Source organism: Aotus nancymaae, unplaced genomic scaffold (genome assembly GCF_030222135.1).
Source record: "Aotus nancymaae isolate 86718 unplaced genomic scaffold, 86718_ANA_hifiasm-v0.15.2.pri h1tg000021l, whole genome shotgun sequence".
NCBI classification, from domain to species: Eukaryota; Metazoa; Chordata; class Mammalia; order Primates; family Aotidae; genus Aotus; species Aotus nancymaae.
In genome coordinates, this window is record NW_026988433.1 from 12,100,646 (window position 1) to 12,115,912 (window position 15,267).

At 50.8% G+C, this 15,267-nt stretch overlaps 1 protein-coding gene and 1 long non-coding RNA gene across 3 annotated transcripts in view; one reads left to right on the plus strand and one right to left on the minus strand.

Moving 5' to 3' along the window:
* The window catches only part of HNF1A (HNF1 homeobox A), a 38,852-nt gene extending 33,690 nt beyond the window's left edge, over positions 1–5,162 (minus strand). For both annotated transcript variants that reach the window (XM_064379706.1, XM_064379705.1), the window contains exon 1: positions 4,820–5,162. In XM_064379706.1, the coding sequence (XP_064235776.1) occupies positions 4,820–5,145 (326 nt within the window). In that variant the 5' untranslated portion in view covers positions 5,146–5,162. The remainder of the gene's footprint in view (positions 1–4,819) is intronic.
* LOC105728533 (uncharacterized) lies at positions 2,956–12,257 on the plus strand. Its single transcript, XR_001110049.2, has 2 exons — positions 2,956–3,272; positions 12,138–12,257. It is a non-coding gene; the product is annotated as an uncharacterized LOC105728533 (long non-coding RNA).
* Positions 12,258–15,267: the final 3,010 nt, after the last annotated feature.

The following is a 15,267-nucleotide window of genomic DNA, read 5'->3' on the forward strand; positions in this document are numbered from 1 at the left end:
TACTGAATCAGCGTCTCTCTCTCTCCCCCCACTCCCCACCTTCTTTCTACCACTCTCTCTCTCTTCTGTGTGTCTCTTACACACACAGAGTCTCCAAGGCCCTGACTCTTTTTGAGGGCAGCTTCTTCAACTGTCCTGGCTCAGAACTAAGAGTCCAAGACGGGGCGCGGTGGCTCACGCCTGTAATCCCAGCACTTTGGGAGGCCAAGGCAGTGGATCATATCAGGTCAGGAGTTGGAGACCAGCCTGGCCAATGTGGTGAAACCCCATCTCTACTAAAAATACAAAAATTAACTGGGCATGGTGTCGCATGCCCATGGTCCCAGCTACACAGGAGGCTGAGGCAGGAGGATCACTTGAACCCGGGAGGTGGAGGTTGCAATGAGCCAAGATTATGCCACTATACTCCAGCTCCAGTGACAGAGTGAGACTCCATCTCAAAAAAAAAAAAAAAGAACTACGAGGCCAAGTCTCCAGGCATCTCCTGCTTTGACTCTAATGGGTTTGAGAGTCAAACCACTGTGGGTTCCAGTCCCATCACTGCGACCTAGCCACATGCGCTTCTGCACGACCCACCTCTGCCCTGCACCGTGGGGTAAACACACCCCTACCTCACACCGCTACTGGGAAAATTAAATGAGCTTCACATAGGGAGGCTGACCTTAGGGCAGGGTCTGGCGCACAGCACGTGCTGAACTCACGGAACAATATTGTCATCATCATCATCTTAACACAGCCCTGGAGACCCTTGGCCTCACACAGCAGAGTCCAGGAGAGGTGAAGACCCACCCACATCTTCCTCTCTCCTCCTACCCATTCCAGGGTTGATCAGACATCCAAGGCTTTGAGCCTTTTGCCCTCTGGCCCCTTGGGTTTCAGGGCATGCAAGGTTGTGGTGTTCATCTCCACATCTGGAGAGGGAGCTGACTTCTCAGTGTGGGGGCTTTAGAGCTGGCCTTGATTCTTTGCTTAACCTCTGTGTGCTTCAGTTTCCTCATCTGTGAAATGGGGCTAATGATATTTCAGACTTCAGAGATGGCCAGGAGGAAGAAGTGAGCTTAGGGCATTTCTAAGCTGTTGGTGAGGGCTGAAGCACTGCATGGAAGTGAGTTGATGGTCGAGTTGAACAGCAGGAATGACTGGGGCCTCAAGGTTGCTGTATGGAGCCTGAGGTAGGAGGACCTGGGACCAAGTCCTGGCCTTCCTTCAGTCCTTTGGGAGAGTTTCACTGGGTAAGGTACTGCCTCTCTGAACCTTAATTTGCTCATCTGTAAAATGGGATCACTAATAATAAGTGCCGTGCATCGCACTTACTACACATGTACTCTATGAGTGCCATGCCATTTAACCCTGTGGACAAGGCTTATCGTCACCTCTACCCTGCAGACGAAACTGAGGCTCAGAAAAATAAAATCACCTGCCCAAGCTAGAAAGGGCAGAGCTGGGATTATGATGCAGGCGGGCTGGCTTTTGTCAGGGACATCAGATCCTCTGTCTTCCCTTGGCCTGGGTGCTGCCTGATGGGCAGGATCAGAGAGCTTCAAGGTTGCGGTTTGAAGGCCGGGCACGGTGGCTCACACCTGTAATCTCAGCACTTTGGGAGGCCAAGGCGGGTGGATCAACTGAGGTTGGGAGTTCGAGACCAGCCTGGCCAACATAGTGAAACCCCGTCTGTACTAAAATACAAAAAAAATCAGCCAGGCATGGTGGGACGCGCCTGTAATCCCAGCTACTTGGGAGGTTGAGGCAGGAGAATTGCTTGAACCTGGGAGGTGGAGGTTGAAGTGAGCCGAGATTGCACCACTGCACTCCAGCCTGGGTGACAAGAGGGGAACTCCATCTCAAAAAAAAAAAACAACAGGTTGGAGTTTGAGCTGATCAAAGACAGAAAGGACCTGAGAGGATACCCAGGAAAGAACCCAGGGTCCCAGTTTCTCCCTTGGCCACATCTCAGGCTGCTGAGCCCTGGCTAACAGGGCAGCGGATGTCCTCAGGGCCTTGGAGAATCCTGGTCACTCATTCACTCCTGCAGTGCACCAGCCAGTGGGCTGGATGGAGGGTACACGTGGTGAATAAGGCAACACAGGCCTTGCCCTTGAAGAGCTTCTATTTTCACGGCAGGAGATAGAAAACAGATAAATCAGATGATAAGAAGTCACGACAGGGAGCAGGAGAAAGAGAGTGACTGGAGGCGGGGCCCCCTTTAGGACGGAGCAACCAGGGAGCTGAAGGAGAAGGAACCGGCCCCATGGGAAGATCTGGAAAGAGGTTCCAAGCAGGAGGAAGAGCATGTGCAAAGGCCCCGGGATGGGAATCGGCTTGGGGTGCTGAGGAACAGCAAAGCCACAATGACTGCAGCCAAGTAAGCGAGGAAGAGAAAGACCTGGGCAGAGATCCGGGAACTTGGTGGGTGGAGGGAGGGGAATGAAACCAAGGCAGGGAGTTTAGATTTTATTCCTTGGCCAGGGAGGAAAACTGAGGGCGGAAGGAGAGGAACAGACTTGCCCAAGGTCACGCAGGGAACTAGGGGAGATCTGAAGAACGAGCTCAGGTTCCAGCTGTAGCCACAAACATGGGGTACCCCAGGGAGGCCTGGCACCCAGGACCCACCCAGGCTTCTTCCCAGACACGGACTTCTCCCAGGAAACAGCTTCTACTAGACGTTCTGCTTCTGTACCGTCTTCCCAGCCTTAACCTCCCCAACGGCCCGGCCCTTCAACAGGGGTCCCCCGCCCCTCTCTCCCTGGCCCCTTCCCCAACCCTGAGGCTGGAGGCCCCACTTTTTTTTCACTCAGGGTGTTTTCTGATCCCTTTTGTTACCTGAACAATAAGTAACCCAGGTAGTTAGTTATAAACTCTGCAGGAACAAGGAGCTGGTTGATAATTTATAGCAACATCTCAAATTTAAATGGAAAGTAAATAGCATGCTGTTAGCATTAAAGAAAACCCAATCGGGGCAGCGGGAAGCACTCCAGCCTCCTTGCAAGCTTGGGGTGCCTCATTCTCTCCGTGCCCCTTCTCCCAGCTGGGTCTCAGCCCCCGCCCCCCCGCCGGCTCCTCAGTTCTGCTTCTCCCAGCCGCTCTCTCCATCTGCCCCGGTGGCCTCTCTCTTTCTCTCTCTACCCTATCTGCCTCAGCTTCCAGGTCTCTACTGGTCCCTACGAAGCACTTTGACCTCTGCTTTCCCCTCAAATGCTGTGGATCAAGCCTCCCCCAACCCCACCATCCCCCCCTCAAAGGGGGCTGCCGACTGAGAGGGCTCACTCAGCCAGGTAAGAAAGCATCCCCCTCCCCAACCCTCACCTCAAAGCCCCCAATCCCATCTGGGGCCCTGTGCAGGTCAGGCCCAGCCCCACCCCATCCGGGTTGCCTTCGCCCTGGGTCTGGGATGCCTGACTCTTTGCCCCTCCCCTGCAGCTCTGGAGTCCTTTGCCCTCCTCTTCCTGCCAAGTCAGGGGGCCCTGGCTGCTCCCTTGCCCCCTGTCCCGGGGCCCTCGGGAGGCTCCCTGAGGCCTCTGGGAAGGCAGGAATGTACCAGCCCTCCCCCACCCCAGCTGAGATCAGGACCTTGGACAGAAAAGAGATGGGCCCCTTTCGAGCATCTTTGGGGCTACTCTGTCTCTGACTCCCTGGCCACCTCCTGCAGGCCTCTGCACCCCCCACCCCGCCCCTGGTTGTAGCAATTGACAGCACCAAACAGAGTAGGTGTGGGCCCTCAGTTGGGTGAACTTAGTCAAGCTCCGTCCCCGCTCTGAGCCCCAGTTTCCAATTTGTGAAGCAGAGCCATCAGTAGCTTCTGCCCAGGGCTCCTGTCAACGAGAAGGGAAATCATTCCCGTGAAACCTCAGCACAGCGCCCAGGAAGTAGTGAACCTCCTCAAGCAGGCGCTGTAGGGTGGGGGTCAGGGAGCCCTTGCAGCCCCCAGGCTACCCTTCCTTCTCCCACACCCCCGCCCCCCGCCCCTACTAGGTGGGAGGTGGGAGGTGGGTTGGCCCAGATCTCTCCAGGCCACAATTCCTACAAGTTAATGATCACAGACCTTATCAGAGCCTTTCGCCATTTATAAATTTATAAAACAAAAGAGAAATAATAAAGCATGTGGGTAATTAGTAACTAGGTCAGCTCTGCTGAGGAGAGGGGCGGCATCGAGCTCAGGACCCACCCAGTTCTCCAGGAGACGGGGAGTCCACCAGCGGATGGGATGTGGAATGGGGAGCCTCTAATGGCGCCTGCTGGTGAGGTGGGGTGCCTGTGGCTGCGCAGGAAAGGGGACCAGCTCCCACCTCGAGGCTCTGACTGCCTCAGGTAAGAAGGATCTGGGCTTCTCTGGCTGAATGCATGAGTCCCTGGGAGGCCAGGGAAACCCCCAAAACCCCAGCTTCAAGCCTTCCTCCCTGGCTGTACTCCCTGGCCCCCAGAGCCTGCCCTCTGAGGACTCAGGGCAGAAGTGAGAGTCTGGGGAGTGCAAATGATCATAGTGGCTAAAAATTTCCACCACCCCCCGTCATCCAGGCATTTGAATTGGGAATTCACCCATCTTTTCTCCCATCTTGGACCCTCCGGAAATGTCCCCCCTTCCCAAGGACTGGGCTGAAGTCTTGGCTCATGGGTTGTGGGACTCTGGAGAGGAGCAGCTCAGGGCTGGAGGGTCAAACGTCCAAGCGAGGACCCCGGGCTCTCAGGGGCCCTGTCCCCCTTGCCGGCAACTAGGCTCAAGGCTGAAGCTCATGGGGACTCGACTCAGAAGCGGGGCTGCCTAGGAGCTGAGGGGGCCCCTCTAGGCTGTCCCCGGGCGCTGGGACAGGGAAGGGCTGCTTACTGCAGAAGGGCCTCCACCACGGCTTTCTGGTGGGCTGCCTCCTCGGGGCTGAGGTTCTCCAGCTCTTTGAGGATGGGTGGCGTGAAGTCTTCCCCATCGTCGTCCGTCTCGTCCTCGGAGCCCCGAGTCTCCCCCAGCCCATTGGGCAGCTCAGCCAGCTCCCCTCGACCGCCGCTGCATGCCTCCCCCTTGTCCAGGGGGCCATCTCCAGCCAGCAGGTAGGGCCCCGGCTCACCCAGCGCCTGGATCAGTGCCTCTTTGCTCAGCCCTGACTCGAGCAGGGCCGCCAGGAGCTCCGTCTGCAGCTGGCTCAGTTTAGAGACCATGGCTCGGCTGCCCCGGGGCCACGCGGCCTGGGTCCACCACGCCAGCCGCCTCCCCCACCGCGTGGGTTGCGTTTGCCTGCCGGCAAACACCTTGCACCCACTGCCCCCCCAAAACCCCACTAGCCAAGCCCTGTGGGCACCCCCAACCCCCAACCCTGGCCCCAGCGGCCAGTGAATCAGGGCCCCTGCCTGCTCTGTTTACATTGGAGCTGGGGAAATTCTCCAAGGTTCATATTTATCCGTGTGCTTAGCGAAGGGACTGAACTTTGGACTTCAGCCCTGCAAAGTGCAGGCCTCATGGCAGCAGAGAGGGGCAGGGAGCTATGGCCTTCCATGGGAGTGGGCAGAGGGGAGGGCAGGGGCAGCGCAGATGAGGGGCCCTGAGCAGCTGGGATGGAAGGTGCTGGGAGCGGGGTAGGCCATCAGGCGAGCAGCATTGGGTCCCACCCCCAAAAGAACCTTGTTAGGGCATGAGGCTGAGACAGGAGAGCAAAAAATGCTTGCTGCTGGCCAGGCATGGTGGCTCATGCCTGTAATCCCAGTACTTAGGGAGGCTGAGGCCGGCGGATCACCTGAGGTTGGGAGTTTGAGACCAGCCTGGGCAACATAGTGAAACCCCGTCTCTACTAAAAATACAAAATTAGTCAGGCGTGGTGGCACACACCTGTGATCCCAGCTACTCAGGAGGCTGAGGCAGGAGAATCGCTTGAACCCGGGAGGCAGAGGTTGCAGTGAGCTGAGATCATGCCATTGCACTCCAGCCTGAGCAACGAGAGTGAACCTCCATCTCAAAAAAAAAAAAAAAGCTTGCTGCTTAACGAGAGCAGCCGCAGCAGGGAGCTCTAGACAGACAGCTGGGCTAGCTCTTCTCAAGGGCAGAGGAAGCGCACGGCCATTTTGGGACCCCTCCACCCCACTCCCGGCCTGACACCAGGCCTCCCTGTAGGAAAATATATGTTAAGACTACCGTGTGCCGAGAGCAGTGTGGGGTTCTGTAAGCACGACTTCACTTCATTGCATTCTGCTACCAACTCTGAGTAGGTACCAGGATTGTCCGCATTTTATAGGGGAGGCAATCGAGGCTCTGAGAGGTAAGCAATGTGTCCAGGGTCACACAGCCAGCAAGGAACAAGACTTGCAAGGTGGGACTGAGTTGAGGCGAGTGTGGCACTTGCCCTGGGTGCAAATTTATTTTGTATTTTTTGAGCTAGGTTCTCACTCTATCACCCAGGTTGGAGTGCAGTGGCTCGATCACGGCTTACTGGAGCCTTGACTTCCTGGGTTTAGGTGGTCCTCCCACCTCAGTCCCCTAAGTACCCAAGTAGCTGGTGCTACAGGCACATACCATCATGCCCAGCTTATTTTGTGTGTATGTTGTGTGTGTTTTGTGGTGTGTGTGTTTCAGATGGAGTCTGTCACTCAGGTTTGGAGTGCAGTGGAGCGATCTCGGCTCACTGCAACCTCTGCCTCCTAGGTTCGTGATTCTCCTGCCTCAGCCTCCTGAGTAGCTGAGATTACAGGCACATGCCACCACACCCAGCTAATTTTTTTTGTATTCTTCCTAGAAATGGGGTTTCGCCGTGTTGGCCAGGCTGGTCTCAAACTCCTGACCTCAAGTGATTCACCTGCCTCGGCCTCCCAAAGTGCTGGGATTACAGGTGTGAGCCACCGTGCCCGGCCTTGTGTGTCTGTTTTTTCTGGAGATGCGGTTTTGCCATGCTGCCCAGGTTGGTCTCAAACTCCTGGGCTCAAGCCGTCCACCCACCTCAGCCTCCCGAAGTGCTAGCATTACACACGTGAGCCACCGTGCCTGGCAGCCCCAGGTGCAAATTTTAAAGGAGTGCCAAAAAACCAGTCATCAAGGTAAATAACATTTTTATGCACTCTATTTTTAAAATTAAAATTAATGCAAGACCCCCAAAGAACTTAAAACAGATGTCTACACAAAACCTGGCACATGAATGCTCATAACAGCATTATTCACAAGAGCCAAAAAATGGAAAAAGCATAAATGTTCATCACCTGATGAATGAATAAATAAAATACGGCACAACCGTGCCATGGCATAGACACATGTGTGTGTGTGTATATATATACACATCTTTTTTTTCTTTTTCAACTGCAAGAGAGAAAGAGTTTTGTCGTTTTCTTGTTGTTTGAGATGGAGTCTTGCTCTGTTGCCCAGGCTGGAGAGTGCAGTGGTGCAATCTTGGCTCACTGCAACCTCCGCCTCCCAGGTTCAAGCCATTCTCCTGCCTCAACCTCCCGAGTATCTGGAACTACAGGTGTGTACCACCACGCCCAACTAATTTTTGTGTTTTTGGTAGAGATGGGGTTTTACCATGTTGGCCAGGCTAGTTTCAAGCTCCTGACCTTAGGTGATGTGCCCACCCTAGGCCCCCCAAAGTGCTGGGATTACAGGCATGAGCCACTGTGTCCAGCCGATGCAATGGCATATTATTTGGTCATATAAAGGAATGGCGTTCCCATACATGCCAAGGCATGAGCCTTGAAAACATGATACTAAGTGAAAAAGCAGTCACTAAAGACCACATCGCGTCTGGGTCCATTTATATGAAAAGTCCAGAACAGGCAAATCCAGACAGACAGAAAGGAGATTCGTGGTTGTCAGGGCCTGGGTGGGAGACGGAATGGGGCTGGCTGCTCTGTGGGTGCTGGGGCTTCTCTAGGATGATGAAAATGTTCTGTAATTGGGCCAGGCGTGGTGGCTCACGCCTGTAATCCCAGCACTTTGGGAGGCCGAGGCGGGTGGATCACGAGGTCAAGAGATCAAGACCATCCTGGTCAACATGGTGAAACCCCATCTCTACTAAAAATACAAAAAAAAATTAGCTGGGCACGGTGGCGCGTGCCTGTAATCCCAGCTACGCAGGAGGCTGAGGCAGGAGAATTGCCTGAACCCAGGAGGCGGAGGTTGCGGTGAGCCGAGATCGCGCCATTGCACTCCAGCCTGGGTAACAAGAGCGAAACTCCGTCTCAAAAAAAAAAAAAGGAAATGTTCTGTAATTGATTGTGGTGATATCTCACAACTCTGTACTAAAACCCTCTGAATTGCACACTTTAAAAGGGCGAGTTTGATGGTATGTAAATCAATACAAAAATTGTTTTCGCTTTATTGAGATATACTTACCATATGATTTACCCATTTCATGTGTGCTTTCTGAGATTTGTTTTTATTTTTTATTTTTTTCATTTTTATTTATTTTTATTTTTTGAGACAGGATCTGGCTCTGTTGCCCAGGCTAGAATGCAATGGCATGATCTCAGCTCACTACAACTTCTGCTTCCTGGGCTCAAATCATCCTCCCACCTCAGCCTTCCGAGTAGCTGGGACTACAGGTGTTTGCGACCACACCCAGCTCATTTTTTTTTGTACGTTTGGTAGAAACAGAGTTTCACCATGTTTCCCAGGGTGGCCTCAAACTCCTGGACTCAAGAGATCCTCCTACCTCAGCCTCCCAAAGTGCTGGAATTATGTAGGCATGAGCCACCATGCCCAGCCTCAAAAAGTATTTTTTAACTAATGTAAAATAATCTATGATAAACAAAATAGACAGGCCCTGACCTCACCACCAGCCAGATGTGGCTACCAGCATTTGAAAGACGGCTTATGTCACTCGTTGAAATGATAATTTAAAAAAATATATTGAGTTAAATTTTTAAATTAAGGAAATTTAGACTGGACACAGTGGCTCACACCCGTAATCCCAGCACTTTTGGGAGTTTGAGATGGGTGGATCAGGTGGGAGGTCAGGAGTTCGAGACCAGCCTGACCAATATGGTGAAACCCCATCTCTCCTAAAAATAGAAAATTAGCCTCAGGAGGCTGAGGCAGGAGAATCATTTCAACCTGAGAGGCAGAGGTTGCAGTGAGCCAAGATCACACCACTGCACTCCATCCTGGGCAACACAGCAAGATACCATCTCAAAAAACAAAAAAAGAAAAAAAAAAGAAAATTTAAAAGTTAACTTTTGGCCGGGCACAGTGGCTCATGCCTGTAATCCCAGCACTTTGGGAGGCCAAAGTGGGTAGATCATGAAGTCAGGAGTTCAAGACCAGCCTGACCAAGATGGTGAAACCCCGTCTCTACTAAAAATACAAAAATTAGCCAGGTGTGGTGGTGAGCACCTGTAATCTCAGCTACTCAGGAGGCTGAGGTAGATAATTGCTTGGACCCAGGAGTTGGAGGTTGCAGTGAGCTGAGATTGCACCACTGCACCCCAGCTGGGCGATAGAGTGAGACTGTCTCAAAAAAGTTAACATTTAGAATAATTTTAAATTAGATTTAATTAAAATTAAATTATATTATTTATATATATGTTAATAAGTTATATTTCATTTAAAATAATTTGATTAAAATTTTATTTATAAAAATAACTTTTTATTTTAAAAATTAAAGAACTCCTGGCCTCAAGCAATCCTCCCACCTCAGCATCCCAAGTAGCTGGGACTACAGGTATGCACCATCATGCCCAGCTTGCTCATTCATTCATTCATTCATTCATTTATCTTTTTTGTTTGTTTGTTTTTTGAGACAGGGTCTCCTTCTGTTGTCCAGGCTGGAGTGCAGTGGCACAATCTTGGCAAACTGCAACCTATACCTCTAGGGCTCCCGTGATCCTCCCACCTCAGCCTCTGCAGTAGCTGGGACTACAAGTGTGTGCCACCATGGCTGGCTAATTTTTGTATTTTTTGTAGAGACGAGGTTTTGCCATGTTGCCCAGGCTGGTCCCGAACTCCTGGGCTCAAGTAATCCTCCCACCTCAGCCTCCCAAGATATTGGGATTATAGACATGAGCCATCTCACATAGCCGGTAACATATTTCATTCTGAGAACAACTCTATGAATTAGGAACTGTTATAATTCCCCTTCTCCAGGGAGGAAAGAGAGGCTCAAAGAGGTTAAATGCCTGCTCAGAGTCCCTCAGAGCTGGGCTTTAAGTCCCCCTGAGCCAGGCGGGCTGGCTGTGCAGGACAAGTTGGCAGGCCTTGCCTTAAGCAGAGTGGTACCCTCTTTCATCTAGTGCATTTGTTTTTTATTTTTATTTTTGAGACAGTCTCTGTTTATCGCCCAGGCTGGAGTGCAGTGGCGCGATCTCGGCTCACTGCAACCTCTGCCTCCTGGGTTCAGGAAATCCTCCCACCTCAGCCTCCTGAGTAGCAGGGACTACAGGCGCATGCCACCACACCCAGCTAATTTTGTATTTTCAGTAGAGATGGGGTTTCACCATGTTGGCCAGGCTGGTCTCGAACTCCTGACCTCAGGTGATCTGCCCTCCTCGACCTCCCAAAGTGCTGGGATTTACAAGCATGAGCCACCACGCCCGGCCAAGTGCATTTTTTTGTAAACCCCCGTTCAAGTTGCTTTGAGGTTGGGCTGCTTACTGCTGGTGACAGCATTCTCAAGTACAGGCTAAAGGACAGGGAAGAGGCTGTGTGCTCTTCCTTCATGGCTTTGAGGCTCTCCTGCTTACTCTCCTTGCTGCCTGCGGCCGCCCCTTGCTGACTTTCCCTTTCCAGGGAGCCAGAGGGAGCAAGGAGGGTGGGGCCTGACTCCTGTCCCCAGCATGTAAACTCATGAACTGCTGGGTCCTCAGGCAGCTAGGTGGCCGAGCATTTGAGTCTGGGACGGCAGGTGGATTTGGTGGGAGAGGGAATGACAGAGATTGGGGAGGAGCCTCCAGAGAGTCTAAGGAGAGAGGTACACAAGCAGAAAGTTCCAGCCCCCAGCCTGCCCTTCCCCCACACTCAGGAGCCAAAGCTGCATTAACTCAAGGGCAGGAGTGGCATTTGCATTCTTGAGAATCACTGCAAAAAAGAGCTGTAGTCATGGCTGAGTGGTTAAGGCAACAGACTAGGGAATCACTGAGGGAAAAAAACGAATAGTGGCTGGGCATGATGTCTCATGCCTGTAATCCCAGCACTTTGGGAGGCCAAAGTGGGCAGATCACTGCAGTCAGGAGTTCAAGACCAGCCTGGCCAACGTGGTGAAAACCTGTCTCTACTAAAAATGCAAAAATTATCTGGGCATGGCGGTGGGCACCTATAATCCCAGCTACTCGGGAGGCTGAGGCAGGAGAATTGCTCTAACCCGGGAGGTGGAGGTTGCAGTGAGCCAAGATCACACCACTATGCTCCAGCCTGGGCAACAGAGCAAGACTCCATCTCAAAAAAAATTGAAAATTAAAAATTAAACAGGTATGTTTAGTAAGTGCAGTAGGTAGGCAAAGACAGCTACTAAGTATGTCCTAACAACTTAGTAGCTGCTTGAAAAAAATAATGCACATAAATTAAAAGAAAAAGCAATATTTTTGCTCATTCTTAACTACCTGTGAGGATGCACTAACGGGATGCGTGTGCCTGCTGCGCTGTCCGCAGCTGCTCAAACCTTGAAATTAGATTGGATGCTACCACCCTCGTTTCCTGTTACACAATAACTTTTGCATGGCACTTGCTTTTTATCACAACTGCCATGCACTCGGCTTCACAAAAATCTTGTCATTGTGGAAAGGAAGGTCCTTCCATCCAACATTCAAACTTAGTTCCCCCGAGCTGGTAGTTTGCAAGGTGTCCGGCAGGTGTCGCTGTGTTTCCTTCGCAAATTCTCTAAAATATTCTGCTGTGTCCTGGGACGGAGTAGATAGTCAATAAATGGTGGCTGTTTTATCGCAGTTCTCCTACTGGGTGAGCAGCTGTTTGCCAGGCTAGAATTCGGATAAGGCACAGGCTTCCCGCTTGGTCTTAGCAGCCAGCACAAAACTAGTATCCCTTCAGCTGGTCTCAGAGCTCTTTTGCAATTCAGCTGACCTTTGTCCTTCAGTCCAGACAATGCCCCAGGGCCCTCCTGCATTCAAACGGACTGTTCTCCTTCTCACCCTACTACCTTGTCAACTTTATGGACAGTAATGCAATTTTCTCATCCATTTTCTCATTTAATATCTAACAGCTTCATGATATCCCCATTTTACAGGTAAGGAAAGCAAGGCATTAAGAGGATAAGGAACCTCATCGGCTAAGGCAGATTTAAGATTTGAACTTGGATCTCCGTGATGCCAGAATCTAAACCTTGACTAAATATTTGTTACTATTACTTTTGTTGTTGTTATTCTGGGTAACTCCAACCCTCTGCTCACTGGCCTCGTCACCGCCGTGCTGATTTCGCAGATGAAGAGACTAAGGTTCCGAGGGGCTAGAGCACAGTGCCTGGGTTTGAGCCTAGCTCTGCCATTTACCAGCCATATGACCTTGGGCAACTTGTTTAACGTCTCTGTGCCTCAGTTTCCCCTTCTCTTGGGTTAGGAGAATGAATAAAGTAATATCCACAGTGTCCTGCAAGCGGCCAGGTGCTGTGGCTCACACCCACAATCCCAGCACTTTGGGAGGCCAAGGCAGGCGGGTCATTTGAGGTCAGGAGTTTGAGACCAGCCTGGCCAACGTGGCAAAACCTCATCTCTACTAAAAATACAAAAATTAGCCGGGCGTGGTGGCGCACGCCTGTAATCCCAACTACTCAGGAGGCTGAGGCAGAAGAATCACTTGAACCTGAAAGACGGAGGTTGCAGTGAGCTGAGATCCAACCGCTGCACTCCAGCCTGGGCGACAGAGCAAGACCCTACCTCAAAAAATCAAAAAATCAAAAATCAAAATAAAAACTGAACAGTGCCCAACCCCCTGAAAGCATTCCACATGACTGAACGATCACTGTTATGTGATTACTAGCATGACGACCCCACGCCCCTTGGCCAAACTGAGTTCTCTTCTCTTGTAAAAACTTCTCCATATGAAGTCACTGATTCCATTTGACGCTTTAGCCCTCACCCTGGCATTCAAGGGCATGGACAGCTCAACCCCACGCTCTGGCCAGGCTGACCTCTTCATTCCCTTCTCTGGCGTAGAGGGGCTTCTTGCCACTCCCACCACCTGCCCCTACCCCCTGCCCGCTTTTGTCACCCTGTACTGTGTTGAAGCTCCCAAGAGAGACAGCTGCAGTCATCACTGTCCACTCTGTTCAGTGAGGTCAACTCGGCCCAGCTGGGGGTATTCACATCATGGAAACAGTCAGTCGGATTTGGTGTGTGTGTGTATTTTATTTTGCTTTTTCAGAGAGCCGGTTATTAAATATTAGCCAACCCCCCTTGATGCTGTTCCTTCTACCTGAAACACCTCCCCGCTGCCAGTGAGCTCTGGAGACAAAAGGACCTGGGTCTGCATTTCCCAAAGGCAAGAATCTGGTGTCACCTGCATGTTATTTGCCACATCTGAGCACCACTGCCTGTCACATTATTTACCTAGCAGTTTTGCTCCTGTCAATGCACTTTTTAAAAATTAAACTTAGGGGGAAGAAGAAAAAAATAATAAAAATAAAATTAAACTTATTTTAACAAGAAAAGTTTTATGTAATTTTAATACACAGAAAACCAGTGTCCTGGCCAGGCACAGTGGCTCACGCCTGTAATCCCAGCACTTTGAGAGGCCAGGCAGGAGGATCACTTGAGATCAGAAGTTCAAGACCAGCTTGACCAACATGGGGAGACCCCGTCTCTACTAAAAATATAAAAATTAGCCAGGCATGGTGGCGCTGGCCTGTCATCCCAGCTACTTTGGGTGGCTGAGGCATGAGAATTGCTTGAATCCAGGAGGCAGAGGTTGAGGCTGCAGTAAGCCAAGATCTTGCCACTGCACTCCAGCCTGGGTGATGGAGTGAGACTCTGTCTCAAAAAAAAAAGAAAAAAAAAGAAAACCAGTATCCCTTGCCATAAATAGCAAGCGATCATTAAAACAAGGAAACAAAGCATGCACACTTGCTCTCGTTTCACGAGAAGGCCCTAAGCCTAAGGAGGGTTTCTCTATGTTAAAAGGCAATTAGGCAGCAGTCAGAGGGGTGTGAAAGATAGCCTCCAGCACCTAAGCAAACCATTCTCCTCCATGTAAGCACTTTAGAAGGGGCTGAAGAGAGAATGAGCTTCCTGCGTGTACCGTATCTCCTACAATTACCGTGTGTGCCACTATTCTGCAAACGCCGCAGGCAAGAGTAAATGTGGGTGCCTTAGCTTGGCACTCAAAGCCCTCCTCCGCTGGAATCTTTCCAGCCTCTTCCTGCACAGCCCCTCCAAGCCCAGGCCTCACCCACTGTATTTGCCATCAGAGAACATACCTCGAACGGTCTCACCTCTGTGGCTTTGTAGAAGCTGCCCTCTCTACCTGGAAACCTTCATTTGTCAAGCTGCTACTGTCTTCAAGATCTTCCTGGTCAAAATCTCCTGCTGTCCTCTTCTGCCACCTGCAGCAATGTGAGCTTTCGCTGGCTGGTGTTCGCTACTCACTGGAGCAGTGCTAACAGCATCACAGTGCCCGGGACCAGGGGTTAGAAATATGGATTCCTAAGTCTACACTCAGAGATTTTTTTCTTCTTTTTTTTCCCCAATTTATTTTTATTTTAAAGACGGGGTCTTGCCATGTTGCCCAGGCTGGTCTTGAACTCCAGGGCTCCAGCAGTCCTCCCATCTTAGCCTCCCAAAATGCTGGGATTACAGGCATGAGCCACAGCACCCAGCCCCAAAGATTTTGATTTAGTAGGTCTGGGGTGACGATCTTTGCATCACAGGACAGAGAGATGAATATTGTTCTCTGTAAAAAACAATAAGTAAATAAAAAAATTAAAATGTGTTTTTATGAAATATATTTGAAAGAGATGTAGAAGGACATACTCCAAACTGTCAACATCACTTACCTTTGGCAGGGAGGGATACGCAAAAATAAAAATGATAGCAGGGCAGGGGAAAAGAATTCAAAAGCCCTCCATGAAACATTTCATGTACAATGAAGTCATACGGTGTATATTTTTATATCAGAATGAACCACAGCAGGCCATATGGGAAGATGGCCTCCAAAGATGTATCTGCAGTTATCTCTAGGTGGTGAAATGTGGGTGATTTTTACTTTCCTGTTTATTCCTTTCTGCATTATTTCATTTTTTATTTTTTATTTTATTTTATTTTATTTTATTTTTTTGAGATGGAGTTTCGCTCTTGTTACCCAGGCTGGAGTGCAATGGCGCGATCTCGGCTCACCGCAACCTCCGCCTTCTGGGTTCAGGCAAT